Source organism: Setaria viridis, chromosome 5 (genome assembly GCF_005286985.2).
Source record: "Setaria viridis chromosome 5, Setaria_viridis_v4.0, whole genome shotgun sequence".
Lineage (NCBI taxonomy): Eukaryota > Viridiplantae > Streptophyta > Magnoliopsida > Poales > Poaceae > Setaria > Setaria viridis.
The window spans coordinates 32,000,580-32,022,160 of NC_048267.2; the positions used below are offsets into that span (position 1 = coordinate 32,000,580).

Below are 21,581 nucleotides of genomic sequence, written 5' to 3' on the forward strand. Positions count from 1 at the left end.
CGATTCAAAGGGCTGACATTGAAGAAAACAAGGAAGTCATCTTGCAAGGAATGTCCTAAAAAACCAACAAAAAAAAGTAAACTGATTTATTCGGATTCATACCCCGTGTCAGTTGAGCCCTTCAACATTCAAAACAAGAACTTTAAAAATACCATAATTTACTCTCTCTAAGCCGCCATGAACTCCTATGAGGCTATCCTCATGGAGAAATACCTACCTGTTCCTTGCTTGGACCAACATAAAAGCAATGGCAGCATAAATTCAAGTTTGACTTTGCAAAAATTCTTTGGCAGAGAGTGGGAAGTAAATCAGGACTGCATAAGTTGACCCATGAGCCTTAACATCATATAGCAGTATCCAATTCTTATTCCCAAATGACAACATCCAAAAAAAGCTAGGACAGTCCTATCTCCAAGTAGCTAGTTATTCACGATTTCACGTACTCCCACAGAAGGACCCAAATGTGGAACCAATGACTACAGAGGTGTTGACACTGAGAAAGGAAAGGCAGCTTGTCACCAAATAACTTCTATGCCAATTCAGAGGTCTGGCCTCTGTTAGGTAACTTAACATAAATGGTGCTATATGAAAATATAGAGGGACCGCAATATTTCATTGAAGAAAATACGTCTAGCGTCTTGCATGGAACGTCCTACGAAAGGAAAAGGAAACAGATCTATTTGCACTCACAATTCAGGTTGATTAAGCACTTCAACCTTCAAAATGGGGACTTCAATAATTAACTAATTCAATCATATCTATCCCAACGCCATCATGGGTGACTCTGATGGGGCAGTCAGCTTGAAGAAATACCTACCTAGGCATAGAAGAAAGAAGTTGAAGTAGGAATTCAAATTTGACCAGAGAATGCACCCAGGCAGCAAGTGTGAACTAAATCAGATTTAAATAGGTTCATGACTCAAGAACCCGATCATAAATGGAAGAACCATACAGTATCTCTCACACCACAAAAAATGGCCAAATTCCTCTCTCTGATCATTCTTCCATTGCTCACCTTTCTTCCATGCTCAAATGCTTCATCCCAGTCTATGCTAAGCACTGGCTCATCCTTATTGGTAGATGAGTATAAACAAACCTTCCTTACCTCACCAGATGGTGGTTTCTCATGTGACTTCTACCAAGTTGGAAGGAATGCTTTCTCCTTCTCCATCTGATTCACCAACACTGTGGAAAAGACCACTGTGTGGTCTGCAAATCCCAAGTCCCCTGTAAATGGTCAGGGCTCCAAGGTTTTGCTGAACCATGATGGCAATTTGGTCCTGACTGATGGCAATGGCACCGTGACATGGGACATTAAGACGAGCTCTGGCAAGGGCACGGCAGTTATCCTTCTTGACAGCGGCAACCTTGTCATAAGAAATGGCAATGGTGAAATTTTGTGGGGAAGTTTCTCTTCACCAACTGACACCTTGCTTCCTTTTCAGCCCCTAACCAGAGGAACAATAGTCTCTGGTTACAAAAGCCTCTATTTTGACAACGACAATGTGCTGCGCCTCATGTATGATGGTCCTGATATATCAAGCATCTATTGGCCAAAACCATCCTACAATGTGCTAAAAAGTGGGCGGGTAAACTACAATAGCTCCCGAATTGCAGTCCTCGATGCTGAAGGTTGTTTCCTCTCGAGTGATGGGCTTAAAGAAAATTCTTCTGATTGGGGCACTTTAATCAAGAGAAGGTTGACACTTGATTATGATGGAAACCTCAGAATATACAGCTTGAATGCTTCGAGTGGGAGTTGGACAGTCACATTGGAAGCTATAACAAAAGTGTGTAATGTGCATGGGCTATGTGGACAGAATGGGATATGCATGTACTCGCCAAGCCTCCACTGCTCATATCCCCCGGGATATGAGATGGCTGACCAACAGAACTGGAAGAAAGGTTGCTGGCCAAAATTCAGCGAAAGCTGGAACATAAGTTACAAAGCAGAAGACTTTGAGTTTATCCAGCTCCCACATACTGACTTTTATGGCTATGATGTGACCTACAACGAGTCTGTCTCACTAGAAGGATGTAAGGAGGCCTGCTTGGAGATTTGCTCCTGCTCAGGTTTCACATACAAAACTGGACCTCGACTTTGCTGCACCAAAGATATTCTCTTCAATGGCTACTGCTACCCAAACTTTCCTGGTGACAACTATATAAAACTACCGAAGAATTTGGGTATATCAACATCTTTAGTCTCAAGAAAGTCTCATCTCACGTGCAACCGGGATATTCCTGAGATTGTAGAAGGATCTGCAAGTATGCATGGAATGAACATTGTCGATAAAAATTAGACAACTTATTATGTGTTTGCAGCAATACTGGGAGCCCTAGTACTGATCTTCACTGGTACAAGCTGGTGGTTTCTTTCCAGCAAGCAAGACATTCCCAAATCAATGGAGGCAGGCTATAGGATGGTACCAAAACAATTCAGGATGTTCACACATCGGGAGTTAAAGGAAGCAACTGGAAAGTTCAAGGAAGAGATTGGAAGAGGGGGCTCTGGAATCGTTTACAGAGGAGTACTTGAAGATAAGCGAGTAGTGGCGGTGAAGAAGCTAACAAATTTCTCACACAGTGAGGAGGAATTGTGGGCAGAAATGAGTATAATTGGAAGGATTAACCATATGAATTTAGTACGGATGTGGGGTTTTTGCTCTGAGGGTCAACACAAACTACTGGTTTATGAGTATGTGGAGAATGAATCACTGGACAGGTATCTATTTGGATTGCCCCGTCTGTCTAAATGAAAATGAACTAAGGTCGAAACGTGTTGGCGTTCGTGATCAAGTGTTTGAAAGTACTAATCTCATACCTAGTATGGGATGGGGAAGCCTAGTGCCTGATTAAACTGGGGTGTGGCATACCTTCCGGCTGTCCTTGGAACGTCGTTCCCATGGTGCATCATGTGGGTGCAAGTGCGATCACAGTGCAGCAATAGGCCGGGACTATGGAGCATTGCATGCCAAAGGAAGTTGGCCCTGACACGTCCCTAAGGGATCGATGGGGACGGCTGACAAATGAAGCGACCCTTCGTGGTGCGCGGATGTCGTGAGATTAGGTTTGCCATGCATGGTTAATAAATTCGAATCGATTCGTCTGCCTCTCACAGTTTGGGACTACTTGATCGCTATTCCGCACTGAGTAAAGATGGAACATGAATATGAGATTAAGTTGATGCTTGTTAAGTAATTGCTTGAAAATCATGCTTGTTTAGTATAAGCTGCTAATCTAGACTGGATAAGTAACGTAGAACATGAGCTAAAATGTTGAAAGTAAGGACTGACTTTAGACGCTTTGGCAAAGAAAACCCCAGAGCCAGAAGGCCTTGCATGTCTAGGTCTCGGTCGTGTCTTTCCGACGGGTCAGTCTTGCTGAGTACTAGTTGCTCAACCTTATTGTGGCTAATCTTTTTCAGGTAATAGTTTGGTTGCTGGTACCACTTGGCCGACCCAGCTTCCTCCAGGCTGGACCGTCTTGTGGGATCCTTCCTCGGATGGCGAAGGAAGGAATTTTTGATGTCATGATCGGCTCCGTCGTGATGTCATGTATCGACGTTTAGTTTCCGCTGTTTTCCTTTGACTTCGAACCATGCAAATTTCGGTTTGAGTTTCAAAAACTCTGATGTAATAAATTATTGAACTATGTTGTCATGATGGAATGTTGTAACCTCTGTGCTACTCACCTTCACGTGAGCGATGCTTCTCGATCCTGTTTATGTGGTTTATCGGAGGAAATCCGACGGTCGACCAAGTTGACTTGCTTAAAGTGCATAATCGCGTGTCAGGCGACTTCAATGCATTTTAGTCAGGTTAATTTGGAAGGTTCCGTCACAGGGAGCATCTCCGATTTTGACGAAACCATCCCAAACATCTTGTTAGCGACCAAGCGCGTTGTATACCCCTGGAATAATAATTAGCTAGAAACATGAGCACCAAGTAATGCTCTGTTCGGCTGTGCTTCCGGATGTGCAGCCAGCCAGCAAACCTGCTTTGCTGCAGCTGCTACAGTAGATTAAACACGGGCGGCAGCAGCTGCAGCCGCAGGGCTGTACAGCCGAACAGAACGTGGAGCATTGGGGAGCTAGAGCTTTGAGAGATTTTTGTCCAACTCTAAAATCTTTGTTGTATAATGTCGCTGTTTATGTGAGCTCTTCTCCTTAATTACTATAATAGGTAGATTTCATGCCTGTTCGTTAAAAAAAAAAGAAACGTGAGCACCAAGTAATGAGTCGAATGGGCTCAGCCCTTCCTTCGCTCTACCACAAATATTTTAGAATCTCAGGCTACATGGGCATTTTCAGGTTTCTATAAAAAAACTTGTGCACAAATATTTCGTAATTTATTGCGATGGAACGTTGCATTAAAAATACATGGGCATTTCCACGGGTTCCAAGTTACACGGATATAATCATACATACAGGACAAAAGAAAATCAACTGTGCTCTAAATATAAATTGTTTTTTTATCTGTTCGCACCTGCATCAGCGTCTGAGCGAGAGCGACCTACCTGCGACATTCCCAGTACAGTTGGACGCTTTCAAGGCCGTGTACAGGCTGACGGCCCCGGCACGTCCACCTTGTTCTGGTCTGACAGCGTTGAACTGAAGATCTCATTCAGAAACTGGCGACAACGACAACAGCCGTGTTCTAGTCCGTTATGGCGACACTGTATCCATGGAACGGAAGCTCTGCGCGCAAAAATTGCACAAACAAAACTAGAGCACTACTGCAAAATGCAAATGCATTAACATCTCTTCCATATTTGTGTTCATTGAGCTGACATTATAGAAGCACGCCGAACCAGATACTTGCTACAAGGCATAAATCACAGACAGCTACGGCGGCCTGAAGTGATTGAATATGGAATATAAATAATGCCGCCCATATCAATCATTTGGAACATAAAATAGGGAAAATGAACTTTAGTTCGTTTCTGCACGCCAAAGCTAGAAGACAGGTAAACCAATCGTGGCTTTACTAAAAACTGGGAGGCAGACAGGCAGTGGCAACGTCATGATAGTTGTTGCCTGGTCAGGAGTCCATGCTAAAAACTACCGGGACACCAAAACAAACAGGCTCTGGTTAGCTATCTCAATCACCATACCTGCTCTTCGGATTGACTCTGTCATTTTCTTTTCCATTCAACACCGAGCTGGAACCCCATGGAGCGCAATCTTTTTCTATTGAGCTATACAATGAATGTCACACCGCTGACAATCTGCACAAGCGAGGTTGGAACATATAACATAAGAACCTCATTGTTGTGTTTTGTGCAGAAACCAACCAGAACCCCATCTGTTACTTCGTGCAGAACCCAACCAGAATCCATGCCTCACCTGGTTCTTCGATGCTCCTATTCCAAGTAAATTTTCAAAGAAATCAACTTGTGGCGAGGAATTCAGCAGACGCCAGAATATAATCAGTTAATCACTTTAGCTGCATTGCTCTGGTGGTCTGGCAGTGGATCAAAGCTTCTGGTTCTGAAGGATTACAGGTCAGGCTGGAAAATTGTTGTCATGTTGTTAATATGGAACATCTGGTCAGAAAAGAATGCACAGACCTTCAACAAAGCATTTAAAGCAGTGTCTATGTTACTGAGCAACACCCAGAATGAAGGAGCACAACTTTCTGGGTTTAAAGCATGTGCGGTCCAACAGTTCCTGCCTCAAATGTATGATTTGAGCCTGCAACCTGTAGCACCATACAGCAAACCACACCTGTAACGGATAAACAGAAGTATCATGGTACTTTGCACTATGTAGCTCAAGATGCTTGACATTATCTCTTTGTTTGGTTTCTAAATCCAAACTATGATCAATAGATAGTAGCACTCAAATGTCATTTTCGTTAGAATAACAAACAGGCAAAAAGGCAGGCAGCTAAACCACCTGTCCACAAAAGCAATTCGTCCAACTCATAAAATAAAAAGAAGGACAATACTAGTTCAAATTAGCACATAATTCCTATCCCACAACAGAAAGACCAAAGAAAGAACATTGACTACGAAAATGTTGAAATTGAGAGAGTAATCAGCTTGTCACCAACAAACTTCTGTTGCCGGTTCAAAGGGTTGACATTGGAGAAAACAAATGCAGCATCTTGCACAGAACGTCATACAAAAAAGAAAGTAAACATATTTATTCAGATTCATAGTTCCGGTCAATTAGGCCCTTCAACCTTCAAAATAGGAACTTAAAAAACACCCTAATTATATCACATTCCTCTTTTTTTCTCTCTCTCTAAGCCGCCACAGGCTCATACAAGACAATCCACGCGAAGAAATACATACTGGTTCCTCGCTTAGGTGTAGAAATAAAAATTAGCAGCATGGGTTCAAGTTTGTCTTCACGAAAATTCTTTGGTAGACAGTGAGAAGTGAATCAGGACTACATAAATTAATGACTCATAAGCCCGAATATCATGTAACAGTATCTGATTCTTCTTTCCAAATAATGACACCAATAAACGCTATGAAGTCCTAGCTCAAAGTAGTGAGCAACTCACAGTTTCGCTTATCCCCACAGAAAGACCTAATGAGAACCAATGACTACAGAAGTATCGATATTGAGATAGAAAAGGCAGCTTGTCACCAACAAACTTCTGTTGCCATTTCAGAGGGCTGGCCTCTGATAGATAGCTCAACAGAATTGGTGCTATATGGAAAGAAGGAGGACAAAGATATTTCATTGAAGAAAGCACGTCTACCATCTTGCATGTAATGTCCTAAAAAATCAAAAGGAAACAGATTTATTTGCACTCTTAACTCAGGTTAATTAAGACTTCAACCTTCAAAGCGGGAACTTAAAGAATTCCCTAATCCAATAACATCATCCCAAAGCCGCCATAGGTGACTCAGATGGGACAGTCTGCTTGAAGAAATACCTACATATTCCTGGCTTAGGTGTTGAAGTAAGAAGTTGCAGCAGGAATTCAAATTTGACTCCAAAAAAGTGCCTAGGCAGTAAGTGGGAGCTAGATTAGGGCTAAATAAGTTCATAAATGGAAGAACCATAGCACATCTCTCACACCACGAAAAATGGCCACGTTCCTCTTTCTTTTCATTCTTCCATTGCTCCCAATTCTTCCATGCTCAGATGCTTCACCCATGCCGCTTCTAAGTAGGGGCTCATCCTTATTGGTAGAAGAGTACAAACACACCTTCCTTACCTCACCAGATGGTGATTTCTCATGTGGCTTCTATGAAGTTGGAAGGAATGCTTTCTCCTTCTCCATCTGGTTCACCAACACTGCGGAAAAGACCACTGTGTGGTCTGCAAATCCCAAGTACCCTGTGAATGGTCAGGGCTCCAAGGTTTTGCTGAACCATGATGGCAATTTGGTCCTGACTGATGTCAATGGCACCGTGACATGGGACAGTAAGACGAGCTCTGGCAAGGGCACGACAGTTGTCCTTCTTGACACCGGCAACCTTGTCATAAGAAATGGCAACAGTGAAATTTTGTGGGGAAGTTTCTCTTCACCAACTGACACCTTGCTTCCTTTTCAGCCCCTAACCAAAGGAACAAGGTTAGTCTCTGGTTACAATAGCCTCTATTTTGATAATGACAATGTGCTGCGCCTCATGTACGATGGGCCAGATATATCAAGCATCTACTGGCCAAGTGCAGAATACACAGTGTACAAAAATGGGCGGACAAATTACAACAGCTCGAGAATTGCAGTCCTTGATGCTGAAGGTTATTTCCGGTCAAGTGATTTACTTAAAGTAAAGTCTTCTGATTGGGGCACTATGACCAAAAGAAGGCTGACACTTGATTATGATGGAAACCTCAGAATGTACAGCTTGAATGCATCAAGAGGGAGTTGGATAGTCTCATGGGAGGCTGTAGCAAAAATGTGTGGTGTGCATGGGCTATGTGGAAAGAATGGGATATGTGAATACTGGCCAAGCCTCCATTGCTCATGTCCCCCAGGATATGAGATGACTGACCCGCAGAATTGGAACAAAGGTTGCCGGCCAAACTTCAGCAAAATCTGCAATGGAAGTTACAAGGCAGAAGACTTTGAGTTCATCAAGCTCCCACATACTGACTTTTATGGCTTTGATCAGACATATAACGTGTCCATCTCACTAGAAGAATGTAAGAAGGCCTGCTTGGAGATTTGCTCATGTGCTGGTTTCACATACAAAACGGGACCTGGACTTTGCTACACCAAAGTTCTTCTCTTCAACGGCTACAGGTACCCACATTTTCCTGGAGACAACTATATAAAACTACCGAAAAATTTGGGGATATCAACATCCTCAGACTCCAGAAAGTCCCGTCTCACGTGCAACCAGAATATTCCTGAGATTGTACAAGGATCTTCAAGTATGTATGGCATAAACAGTGTTGATAAAAATTGGACAACTTATTATGTGTTTGCAGCAATACTGGGAGCCCTAGTACTGCTCTTCACTGGTACAAGCTGGTGGTTTCTTTCAAGCAAGCAAGACATTCCCAAATCAATGGAGGCAGGCTATAGGATGGTAACAAACCAATTCAGGATGTTCACACATCGGGAGTTAAAGGAAGCAACTGGAAAGTTCAAGGAAGAGATTGGAAGAGGGGGCTCTGGAATCGTTTACAGAGGAGTACTTGAAGATAAGCGAGTAGTGGCGGTGAAGAAGCTAACAAATTTCTCACACAGTGAGGAGGAATTGTGGGCAGAAATGAGTATAATTGGAAGGATTAACCATATGAATTTAGTACGGATGTGGGGTTTTTGCTCTGAGGGTCAACACAAACTACTGGTTTATGAGTATGTGGAGAATGAATCACTGGACAGGTATCTATTTGGCAATGTAAGTAGTGAGAGGCTAATTTCATGGAGCCAGCGATTCAAAATTGCATTGGGAACAGCAAGAGGCTTGGCCTACCTCCATCATGAATGCCTTGAGTGGGTGATCCACTGTGATATAAAACCAGAGAACATACTCCTGACCCGAGATTTTGAAGCTAAGATAGCAGACTTTGGACTAGCCAAACTCTCAAGGAGAGACAGATCCAGTTTCAACCTTACCCACATGAGAGGAACAATGGGTTACATGGCACCAGAATGGGCGTTGAACTCCCCAATCAACGCAAAAGTCGATGTCTACAGTTATGGTGTTGTCCTTATTGAGATTGTGACAGGAAGTAGGATCTCAAGTGGGGTAACAGTGGATGGGACAGAAGTCGAGATTAAACTATTCGTACAGGTCTTGAAACAGTATACGGAGAGTGGCAGTGTCAAGGATATAGTTGATCAAAGGCTGCATGGTCAATTCAATCCTGAGCAAGCAATGGTAATGTTGAAAATTGCTACAGCTTGTCTTGAAGAAAGAAACAGCAGGCCTTCAATGCATGACATTGTAAAAGCACTATTGGCATGTGATGATGAAGATGATCATCCCGCCTACTCATGGTGAGCTGCAATGTTTAAATTTGCAAAATGAAGAATTACTTCAAATTCTGGAGTAATATTTGAAAGTAAGAAAAGGAGTTTCTGCTAGAAAGTAAGTCAGTTCTTTTGTTCTACGAGTCCATGTCAGGACAAATGTAGACTTATTATTTTGTTCAATTGTAATGGATACATATAGAGAGGCATAGGGAGCAGAAGACAGATCCACACATTGTTTTAGTAAAAGGATTGTGATGAAATACCAAGGAATGTAATGTGGTGGCCTTTGGACAAACACAAAGTCCCAACAAAATACATTACGCTCATCTAGGATATGTACAACAATGTTGCGATAATGTTCGAAGAACTGATGGTGAAACTTATGACTTCCAGTTAAAGTAGGACTACATCAAGGGTCAGTTTTGAGCCTTTATTTATTCGCCTTAGTGATGTACGAGGTCGCAAAGGACAGATAAGGAGATATCCCTGGGTGTATACTCTTGGTTGATGATGTAGTGCTAGTTGATAAGAGTAGGGAGGGGATGAATAGGAAATTGGAGCTGTGGTGACAGGCTCTAGAATTGAAAGGTTTTAGACTTAATAGATTGAAGACTAAGTATGAGTTGTGAGATTGTGGTTCTACTAGACTAGAGGAGGAAGATGTTTCCTAGGTCAGGTAGTGCCCAAGAAAAAAAATACTTTTCAATATTTGGGATCCATGCTACAGCGATGTGGGGATATTGATGAAGATGTTAGCCACAGAATTAAATCAGGGTGCATGAAAGCTAACAGGTAAATTCTATAGAAGAGTGATTAGACCTGCGATGTTGTATGGTGCAAAATGTCGGCTTACCAAGAGGCGACATGTTTGACTAATCAAATGTCGCAGAAAATGAGTATATTACATTGGATTTGTGTTCATACAAGGACGAACTGAGTTACACAACAATATACATGATAGGCTAGGGGTAGATCCATTGAAGAAAAGCTTGTCCAACACCGGTTAAAATGGTTTGGACATATCCAAAGGAGGCATCTAGAGACACCAATGCATAGTAGATTCTTAAGGTGTGACAATAATATTAGCAGGGGCGGGGGTTAGACGAATCTGACATGGGAGAAGATAATAAAGGAATGACTTGAATGGGTGCAATATACCTAAAGAGATGTCCTTAGATAGAAATGCATGGAAAGCAGCAATCCATGCCATGAACTAGGCTTTAGATCCCCTAGTAATACTGCTATTGTTAATGTTCTTTTATATATTCTATATAAGTTTTTCCATTTTGTTGGTGGTTCATGTTTGGGTTTCCTCTCTAGCCTATCCAGTTTGCTTGTGATTAAAAGGCTTTTTTGATTTTGTTCAATTGTAATGGATCGTTGAAAAAATGAAGCTGTTTCGATGGTAGCGAATATTCTCACAGTGATATATCTTGTTGGATTAAACTATGAAAAAGTTAGTTTGTTTATAAGCCTTCTAACTTCTAAGACACATGGGTAGCTTATTTCAGATTATTTGTTGTCCCAAAGTGGTCCCATGATGATTTTTTACCTTACTACCCTTGGACCATAATCCAAAGCTTATATAATCCATGAGGGAAACAAACAGGTCCTAATTCACTTAATTTCAACACATAGATTTCATCTACATAAAAAGAGTTTTGTTTGCATTGCTCTTAGATCCTCTGCTGCGTCAGAACAGTGTCCAATATTTTAGTCCACCTCTGATGACCCCTTCCTTGCATTTGCATCCATGAGAGGCCACCTCATCTCTATACAAGTGAGACGTATAGGTGGCAGCATTAAGTTGCATTAATTTTAACGAATTTTAGAATCTGAAAGTTGCGCCCTCGAATTCAAAAGCAAACAAAGTACTAGCTGAAAAAGTCATCTACCTGCTCTTAATTTTTTTTATTTTTGAGAAAACTAGCAAGTTGCAGCACAATAAGTATCTGAATATGCCAGTGCTATGACAAACTGACAACATTACGCTTGCGGCGTCGATGAGTGGAAAAATTACCAGATGTTACAGACAGCATCATGAGGCTAAGCCAAGCGATCCATTATCCTCATTCCTCACACTGAAAGATCAGCAGTTGCAGCAGTTGGAACTATGACAACATCGAGCAGGCTCGTCGGTGCCCCAAGGGTGTTCGTCAGAATTCCCCAGAGGCACTAAGCACTAACGGCAACAAAAAGGAGATTTTAGATAAGCCTCACCTGCGCGGCGAGCCACCGCTGTCGCAGCCCGGCGGAGAAGTTGGTTGGGGCCGCCGGTGGCCTGAGGCAACTGCTGCCGGCGCTGTGTGGTGGAGCGGCGCGGAATGCGCCGAGGGCTCGGTTCCAAAACGGCTGGCTGCATGCCTGCACGACGGCAGGGCGGCGGCGCGAATGGTTTCCCTGGAGCCGCCGACCCAACCGCGAGCGGGCCCGGCGGGCCGGGAAACCGCGCATCCGGCCGCCTTTTTAGGGTAGTTTTGGGCTGCTGCGTGTGGGTGCCATGCTGCTAGTGGCCCTCAAAGGTGATGTCAACCAACTGCTGAGGCCCTTCGCGTTCCTGGCTTCAACTCAAAAAAACTCCTTAAAATTGTCCCAAAATCGAAAAAAAAAATTAGTTCCCTATTCTTTCCATAAAAATACGCGGATGTTTCGTCGCCTCGTATACACGCGGAGGATCAGTCGAGAAACCTTCTTCAACTAGTCGCGCTCACAAGGTCCAAGCATCCACGAGCACATCACCTTCCCCTCCCCACGAGCCAAACGCGAGTCCCTCGCCCGTGAATGGCCGCGCGGCACCCCGGATCCCCCGCCTCCATGTGGCCGCGCCCATCCGCGCTGCTCCTCCTTGTCGCCTTCGCGCTCCTCTCGGCCCCGCGGCCGGCGCGAGCCCTCCGGTTCGACCTCGAGTCCGGCCACACCAAGTGCATCTCCGATGAGATCAAGGTCAACTCCATGGCCGTCGGCTAAGTATCACGTCGTCGGGCCCGACCCCAACTTCCCCCCAGCTCCCCGAATCGCACCGCATCTCCCTCAGGGTAAGCGAGCAGCGCCATGCGCCCATCGGCCTCCGGTGATTTGGGATGCGGAAACCATGGCCATGCTTGTGTTTGAGTAACTGGGGCTCTTTGCTTCAATTGATGGTGGTGCAGGTGACGTCGCCGTACGGGAACAGCATGCACTACGCGGAGAACGTGCAGTCAGGGCACTTTGCCTTCACGGCGACGGAGGCGGGCGACTACCTCGGCTGCGGGATGCAAGACCGCCGGCGTGGACATCTCAACCAAGTTGGCGGACCGGTGGGGGGGTGGGGAAGAAGAAAGAATGAGACGGGAAGGAGAGCAGGACGATGAGGTGGTCTGTTTTGGAAATGGGGGAGGGGAGAAGAAAGAATGAGACGGGAAGGAGAGCAGGACGATGAGGTGGTCTGTTTTGGAAATATTGAGGATTATTATTAAGTGATCGTTGTCGGTTAAAATGTTTTTGGGGTAAATTTTTTTTAAAAATCCTCAATGCATAGTTTTGAAGAATAATTTTTTGAGAAACGCTTGGAGTTTTGGAGTTTTCTTACGTGCCAGGCTACAATAATAGCATCTCCAAAGAGGCCAAGACATTTCTTACTGCAATTTTGATGCGAGTATTGGCACAGCAAAATTTATTTTGAGATTTGCATTTCGTTATTCCGATAAAATAGGTTCTAAAATCGCATCGAAAGTCAACAATTAAACACATATATAAAACAATTAAGTGCGCTCTAAGCATCATCAACCATTTAATTTGTCGGCCTAATATTGTAAACAGTTAATAGCAAGTGTTACCCTGAAGAGACTTCGCAGTGACTGACCTTCCCAATTCCCAGATTACTACAGCTAAAGTTCAGTGCCATTTTTATCGGGTGGTCACGACTCACGAGTCATGACCTGTAGGCAGGGTGCTCGTCCTCATCGTCGCACGCTGCGAGAGCCTGGGCGATGTCATCCATCGTCGGCCGGCTGCTCCTCTCCTCCATACACGACAAAGAAATCCTCACCATTTCCAGGGCCTGCGGGGGATTGAACTGCCCCTGCAACCTGCCATCCACCAAGGGCGCGATGTCCCCACTGGCCACCACCTGCCTCAGGACCTCAGCGATCTGCGACTTCTCCAGCCGCTCACCACCGGCTGTCCTCTGTTCAGAGATCCTGCTCCCGATCACGATCTCCAGCAGCACGATGCCGTAGCTGTACACGTCGACCTTGGCGTTGATGGGCACGTTCAGCGCCCACTCTGGCGCCATGTACCCCGTTGTCCCTCTCATGTGGGACAGCTGCATGCTGTCGCCGGCGGCGCCGTCCCTCTTGGACAGCTTGGCGAGCCCGAAGTCGGCGATCTTGGCGTCGAACTCCCGCGTCAGCAGGATGTTCTCCGGCTTCACGTCGCAGTGGATGACCCACTCCAGGCACTCGTGGTGGAGGTACGCGAGGCCCCTGGCCGTGCCCAGCGCGATCCTGTATCGCTCACGCCATGGGAGCGTCCGGTCCGTGGCGAACAGGTGCCTGTCCAGCGACTCGTTCTCCACGTACTCGTACACGAGAAGCTTGTGCTTGCCCTGGGAACAGAACCCCCAGATCCTGACGAGGTTGATGTGGTTGATCCGGCCGATCACCGTCATCTCCGCCCAGAACTCCTCGTCGCCTCCCGCCACGTTCGTCAGCTTCTTCACCGCCACAATTTTCCCTTTGTCGAGCACGCCGCGGTACACGACGCCGGAGCCGCCGCGCCCGAGCTCTTCCTTGAAGTTCCCCGTGGCGTCCTTGAGCTCCCGGTACGTGAACCTCCTGAACTGGCCCGTCACCATCCTGTATCCTGCCTCCAGCGAACTGGGTATGCTCTGCTTGCTGGAGAGGAACCAACACCCTGTCGCGATGAAGATCAGATCGAGAACTCCCAGTACTCCGGCGAACGCAAACAAGTACGGCCACTTCGCGTCGTTTCCGGGTCTCCCGAACGTGCCTGGTGACCCTTGGACGATCACGGAAACGTTAGGATCGCAGGCGAGGCCTGCGGTGCTCCGCGCGGTGGCCGTAGGCGCTGAGGCGTTGAAATCTATTGGTAGTTTGAGGTAGATGGTCCCGGTGAACGATGAAGATGTGAAGCCGTTGAACAGCACGCTCTTCGGGTAGCAGACGCCTTGGCCCTCAAGCTTGTAGGAGAAGCCGACGCACAAGCACGTCTCCAAGCAGATTTTCTTGCAGTACTCGAAGGTGACGGATTGGTAGAACCACAGATCGTAGCCGTAGAAGTCGGTGTGCGGCATCTTGACGAACTTATACCGCTGCTCCGGCGACGGAGACGGCGACGCCTGCAGGCTGCAGTTGGTGACGGTGAACATGGGCTTGCAGCCTTTCCGCGAGTCCTGCCGGTCGACCATCTCGTACCCCGGCGCGCACGAGCATCTGAGGCTCGGCTCGTATTCGCAGATCGCGTTCCGGCCGCACAGCCCGTGGACGTAGCACGGCTGCGCCATCGCCGCCCACGTCACCGTCCAGCCCCCCGTGGACGCTTTCATGCTGTAGATCCTCACGTTGCCGTCCTGCTCGATGGTCAGCCGTCTCTTCACGCCGGGGCCGAGGTCGGAGGCGTTGACTCCCAGATTGTCGCTGGAGAGGAACAAGCCGTTGTCGTCGAGGACGCCGATCCTCGAGCTGTTGTACGTTGTCCGGCCGTTCTTGAACGGATCTTTGTCCGGGTTTGGCCAGTAGATGCTCGAGATCTCGGGCCCGTCGTAGAGGAGGCGCAGCACGTTGTCGTTGTCGTAGTAGAGGCTGAAGTAGCCGGCGACGAGCTTCATGTGCTTGGTGAGCGGCTGCGACGGGACCAGCGTGTCCGTCGGCCAGTCGAAGCTCTGCCACGCGGCGCGGCCGCTGTTGTTAGACGGGTCCGAGATGACGAGGTTGCCGGTGTCGAGGAGGGATACGGCCAGGGCGCTGCCGCCGCCGCCGCTCGTCTTGCTCTCCCACACCGTGGTCCCGTTGGCGTCGTCGAGGGCCAGGCCACCGTCGCGGCGGAACGAGATCCTCGAGCCCCGGCCGTTCACGGGGGCGCCGGGGTTCGCCGTCCAGACGGCGGTCTTCTCCACGGCGCCGGTGTACCAAACGGAGAAGGAGAAGGCGTTCTCGCCGGCCTCCCGGAAGCCGCAGGAGAAAGTGCCGTCGGGGGAGGTCAGGAACGGCCGCTCGTGGTCTTCCACCGACAGAGAGGAGCCGGCGCCTAGTGTGTGCTGCGCCGACGCCGACGGGCACGGCGCGACGGTGGCGAGCAGCAAGATGAAGGCAAGGCAGGTTCCGTATCTGCTTGCCATCTTTCCACTTTGTTGTGCTCGTGCAAGAACGGGAGGCAAGATGGCCACTGATCTGCCCATGCACACAGCTCCCGAACGTTGCTTGCGTGCATGGGGTTAATCACATCATGTATATGCATCAGCCTTCACAGATACTAGCTCTCTGTCACCAGCATGAACGCGTGCGTGCGTGCGAGGTCTCGGTCGATCGCGAAGGTCAGTGTTGGCCTACCATCGTGTAGCGTATGCCGTATATGTATGGTTGCAGTAGATTACACTGGTTCCAGGGAATTGGACCTTTGAATATTCGTTGATGAAAGTGACTGGGATATACGTATACGTGTCGTGTGCCCCATGAAGACAGAAGCTAGTGACACGCTAGGCAATTGCTCGTGGTTCAGTGCACAGTATCCAAAACAAAATTGTGGTCCACCAGATCGTGCTATGATCAATGAAATTATTCGGCATGCTTGCCGAACTACTGTTCGATGCCCTTACAGATATGTGTGGTGAATCCGACAATGTTTGATCGTCCTCCAGATTTGAACGCCACTTCTTACACGCTACCTACGTCGTCGTCCTTGGGCCTAACTCTTGCGCGCTCCATGAAATGCCGTCTCGTGTCCTTAATTAATTTTATCTCCCTAATTTGGCTATGTCCTGAAGAAGGTAGTGCCGTCGACCTTTTTTTAAGAGAAGCTGGATTTGTCTGAGCCAGACAGGTAGACAGCTTGACTGACTCGCATTGCAACAAGCTTGAAGTCGTCGGTCGGATTAGGCTTAGCTAATAAACTAGAAATTATATATTAGATAGACACGGCATGGAATAGATCATATATATGCGCATATATAATAATAACCATGGATACGTAAACAGATCAACATATAATCGTTTCGCAACCGGCAGTTGACCATAAAAATACTACAAGTAGGGTTAGAATTGCGTCCAATTGGCAATTGCCCATCCAACACGGCGTAACAGGACGGAGAACCTGCGCAATTTGCAAGGCGAAGAATGCGTGTAAGAACTCAGAGCATCCAGCAGTTTTCCTTTCCCGAATCCAACTATCATATTGGGGAGAGTTGATAAGAAAATAGTGCTCCAGCAGTCTCCCTTTACCTTTTCCTTTTTTCAATAATTATTAGGATAACCTAATAATTCACCTCAACTCTCCCTAAACAAAGGAGGAGTTGTGACTCTCCCAATATGTTAATTGGATTGGGATGAGATTATTGGGAAACTGCAAAAGTAACTCTTCCAATAACAATGAAAATAATATTGGGACATCCCTATTAACTAGAGTTATTAGGCTGGTAGAGATGCCCTCGGGATCATCCGGAGGAAATACATCATTTATCGGCCATCCGGATCAATCTGTGTCCATCGGCCTGCAACCTGCATGCATCCTGCAAATGCGTCGTGGTATCACTTGACACTTGTCATAAAAAATCTGGCACTTGGGACGTGCTGAAAAGAGCACTCATGGCACGTAGCGGTAGCTAGTCGTCGGAAAGTCGCTTGAGCGCGTAATTTCTAGCCCACTTGATTGGAAAATTGAACGATAGCATGCATGGCAACGAAGATCGAGAGGCTGCTGAAGCTTGACGTCAATCTTCTTGGAAGGAATGCTTGGAAGAAGTAAGGACGTGATTTGGAATTTCCTTGCTGGCCCAGAGGACCACCAGAGCTAACTTATCTTAATACAGTTGAAGTTAGAGAGGGTTTAGAAATTCCCACGTTAATCGTAAAAAAAGAGAAGGATTTGATCCGTTGGATTTTACGAAGATTTAAGGGTCTCAATTAATAAGAAAAAACTCTGCCAAAATTCAGAACTATAATTAATAAAACATATATTAAATTCAGTATATATTAAACTCCAAATTCCGTGTTTGTATGTGCTCCCATAGCATAGCATATACGGAGACATAGAGTTCACACGTGTCTTAAATTATTCCATGTATCTATGTCAAATTCAGTATGTTACATGGAAGTATAAACTCCCGTAGAATTTTATGAGTCGACGTGAGAACCCATATCTCAATCTGAAGCTCACCATATGTATTAAAATATTCCGTATTCGGTAAGATATATGTATATCAGTACTTGGAAAAGAATTCGACACCACGTTCGTAAGAAGCCACCGTATTTTTAAGTTTATCAATTCTGATTTGATTTCTAAAAAATCCCTAACATATATGTTTCGTTATTTGCTTTCCACGTTACATGCATAACCATATAACACTCAGACTACTCACAACACGCATCTGTCAAGATTCAAACGACACTATAAAAAGTAAAATAAAACGCTTTCCAATCCATGTAAACTGATCGTCCAGGCTAGAACTAAATATGAGAGGATAGACAGACGACGTCGGCTTCGGATTCTGTCACGATGCTCGGCGAACTCCAGAAGTTGCGATGACTGGACGACGCTTTGCTACAGCCAGCGAGGAGCTTGTGTCCGTGGAGCATTTTTGGAAAGCAAAAGCATCACGTCTAAAATAATGGGTTGGACAAACGAGACAATCAGCTTGGCCCTTCAACCATGGCGAATAGGCAGCGTACTCCAATCTTGGTCTCTGCCGTACTGCAAGATCTTGACCATACAGTCCAAGAATAGACAACATTGGTCATTAGATTGGAGAGAAGGGGCAAAAAAAAGTTTCTCATTTTATCCCAAAAGAATTAAAATTCATGGGAAAAGAACATAAGATTGCATTGCAACCCCACAAAATCAATTGACCAGAGTGAGGTAGAACGCCTTGGAGGTAGAGGGTGATGCAGTCGCTTTGCAGTAGATGAGGAGATGGAAGATCGAGGAAGCTCGCAACTTATGCACCACAAACCACGCAAGCAACACTATGTGGCACCTGTGCCCATGTGAAAACAACTACCTAGCGAGCATCATGCTTCATTGCACACATACAGTAGAGCGTCAAGTCACTGACCCAATATATGCAGTCTTCCATGTAATGCAAGCCTTTTGTAACTAGAATATAGACGAAGTGGGTCTAATAACAAATTACTATTTGCAAAATTTGTTTTAAATACTTATTACATCCTCCTAATACTACAAATCATAACTAATCTTCTTCAATTAACAAAAGCATTCCTTGCTTCTAATGATAGACCAACAAGAACAACTAATGACTAAATGTGTAATTGTGAGGCCCTTTCTAGAAAATTAGTAAAGGAAAATTAAAATAAGCCTCCAACATCTAAAAATTACCATTTTATGATTGAGAAGGAGAAAAAAAGCTTAATATCATAGTGTTAATAAAACTCTATAGAGTAATTACTAACTAAAAATCAATCATAACTGGATAAAGATACACATCTATATGAGTATTATGTTGAAGTATTGAAAAATGAGAGAGTAGTAGGTAAACAATTTTGACTTACACATGTTAATTCACAAGTTATTATTCTGTTTGTCTTACACATGTTATACACCGTTTATTGTACTAATGGTGTTTGTAAGCAGAAAAACAGTTAAGTGAGTTAAGCATGAAGACTACTGGCTAAAGTAAAAACAGGCAGCTTTTCAAAAAGAAAAAAGAGTAAAAACAGGCATGCTTCGTCAATTTAATCTATTTATCATCTACCGCGCGGTCATGACGGGTACGCAGGGTGCCCGTCCTCATCGTCGAACTCTGTGAGACCCTTGGCAATCTCATTCATAGTTGGCCTGTTCTTCTCCTCCTCCATGCACAACAAGGAAATTCTCAACATTTCCAAGGCCTGTCGAGAATTGAATGTGAAAAAGCTTCAGAGGCGCAATGTGGTGGAACGGCAGGGCCCCAAACTTAGAGCTCCTGGCCGGTTGCGTGTTAATTCTTATGGTTACCAAAACGCCTGGCACCGGTGGCTTACATAGGCTCCATCCCTAGAGAACTGGCTGTGGTTTGTTACAACAAACTCTATCTAATCTATTCTGGAAGATTCACCACAGCCGCATAAGTCTAGGAATAGCAAAGGGATAAATACAATATATATCTTTACATTTAACACTCCCCCTCAATCTAAACTTCTCAAGTTGAGATTGTTCTTAAACATCTCTAATTGTCTTACCGGCAATGGTTTTGTGAAGCCATCAACAACTTGATCTCTTGTAGATATAAACTCAATGTCAAGTAATCTTCTTGCTACCCTTTCTCGCACAAAATGATAATCCACTTCTATATGTTTTGTCCTAGCATGAAAAACTGGGTTAGCAGAGAGATACTTAGCTCCAATATTATCACACCATAATTTGGCAGCTCTGGGCGCCTGTATTCCCAATTCATATAACAGAATTTGTATCCACATAATCTCAGCTGTGGCATTTGCTACAGCCTTGTATTCAGCTTCTGTACTTGATCTGGAGACAGTGGCTTGTTTTCTTGCACTCCATGCTATCAGATTAGACCCCAGAAATACTGCAAATCCTCCAGTTGACCGACGATCATCTACATCTCCTGCCCAATCTGCATCTGAAAAGGCACTCACCAAAAGAGAGGAGGTTTTACTAATACGGAGCCCAATCTTCATGGTGTGTTTTAAATACCTCAAGATCCTCTTTACTGCCGCCCAATGAAGTGTCGTAGGAGCATGTAAATACTGACAAACTTTGTTCACAGCAAAAGAAATATCAGGTCGAGTCAAAGTCAAGTACTGTAATGCACCTACTACACTCCTGTATGCTGTAGCATCTTTTGGTCCAAGAGGTGTCCCTTCTTGTGCTGACAATTTTTCTGATGTAGACATAGGAGTACTTACTGGTTTACAATCCTTCATGCCCACACGATGCAATACATCTCTAGCATATTTTTCCTGGGTCAACAGAATACCATTCCTCAATTTATTTACCTCTATCCCAAGGAAGTAGTGCAGCTCTCCAAGATCCTTGAGAGCAAATTCCTTCCTCAAGTCCTGCAGCAAACAAGTTGTAGCCTCCTGTGTGGAGCTAGCAACAATGATATCATCAACATATACGAGAATAAATATAGTAACAGGCCCTTTTTTGATAGAAGAACAAAGATGTGTCAGCCTTCGAAGCCTTGAAGCCTAAAGAACACAATTTTCTGCTCAACCTCGAGTACCACGCCCTTGGCGCTTGTTTCAAACCATATAGAGCCTTATCTAACTTACAGACATAATTTGGAGTAGCCTTGCTTTCATAACCAGGTGGCTGACGCATGTACACTTCTTCTTCCAAAAAACCATGAAGAAAAGCATTCTGTACATCAAGTTGCCGCAGGCTCCATCCTCTAGAAACAGCAATAGATAGAATTGTTCTGATAGTAGCATGCTTAATAACAGGACTAAAAGTATCCTCATAATCAACACCATATCTCTGTTTAAAACCTTTTGCAACTAGACGAGCCTTATACCTATCCAGACTCCCATCCGCTTTTCGCTTTATCTTATAAACCCATTTGCAGTCAATAATATTAATCCCTTTTCTTGGAGGAACTAAATGCCAAGTTTGATTCCTAATTAAAGCCTCATATTCAGCATCCATTGCTGATTTCCACTCTTTATTATTTAGTGCTTCATCTAAATTTTGTGGCTCCTCGGAAGCAGTAAAACAACCATACCTGACTGTTCCATCAGTATAAATTTTTGGCTTACGAATACCTGCACTCAGCCGGGTCCGGTGATGTGGTGCTGGGTGATGTGGTGCTGGCACAGAGGATTCATCAACAGGGAGATCTGCATTTGCAGTATCAGGCACAGGCGCTGTTCTCTCGGCCGCATCGTCCGCAGCGTCAGAATCAGGCGCAGGCACAGCTCCAGAATCAGGCGCAGGCACAGCTCCTGTCTCCCCCTCGCCTGAACCCTGATTCGGCCACGCGTCAGCACCAGGTGGGGCACCCGGCGTGCACGC

General features: G+C 45.3%; 2 protein-coding genes, 1 long non-coding RNA gene and 2 pseudogenes across 3 annotated transcripts; 3 read left to right on the forward strand and 2 right to left on the reverse strand.

Annotated features, from left to right (window-relative positions):
• Positions 1–983: 983 nt before the first annotated feature.
• On the forward strand, positions 984–2,759 carry LOC140222882 (putative receptor protein kinase ZmPK1; annotated as a pseudogene).
• Positions 2,760–4,735: 1,976 nt separating this feature from the next.
• Positions 4,736–11,877, reverse strand: LOC117854800 (uncharacterized). The gene is made up of 5 exons (XR_004640382.2): positions 11,616–11,877; positions 11,416–11,476; positions 5,572–5,728; positions 5,348–5,491; positions 4,736–5,229 (listed from the first exon to the last, which is right to left on the reverse strand). It is a non-coding gene; the product is annotated as an uncharacterized lncRNA (long non-coding RNA).
• LOC117854798 (putative receptor protein kinase ZmPK1) lies at positions 6,942–9,764 on the forward strand. The gene has a single exon (XM_034737051.1). The coding sequence runs from the start codon at positions 7,048–7,050 to the stop codon at positions 9,421–9,423; it is 2,376 nt and encodes a 791-aa protein (XP_034592942.1). The 5' UTR covers positions 6,942–7,047; the 3' UTR covers positions 9,424–9,764.
• A 299-nt stretch (positions 11,878–12,176) lies between the features above and the next one.
• LOC117856445 (transmembrane emp24 domain-containing protein p24delta9-like) lies at positions 12,177–13,069 on the forward strand (annotated as a pseudogene).
• A 71-nt stretch (positions 13,070–13,140) lies between these two features.
• On the reverse strand, positions 13,141–15,944 carry LOC117855099 (putative receptor protein kinase ZmPK1). Its single transcript, XM_034737376.2, has one exon. The coding sequence runs from the start codon at positions 15,790–15,792 to the stop codon at positions 13,306–13,308; it is 2,487 nt and encodes an 828-aa protein (XP_034593267.1). The 5' UTR covers positions 15,793–15,944; the 3' UTR covers positions 13,141–13,305.
• Between the last annotated feature and the right edge of the window lie 5,637 nt (positions 15,945–21,581).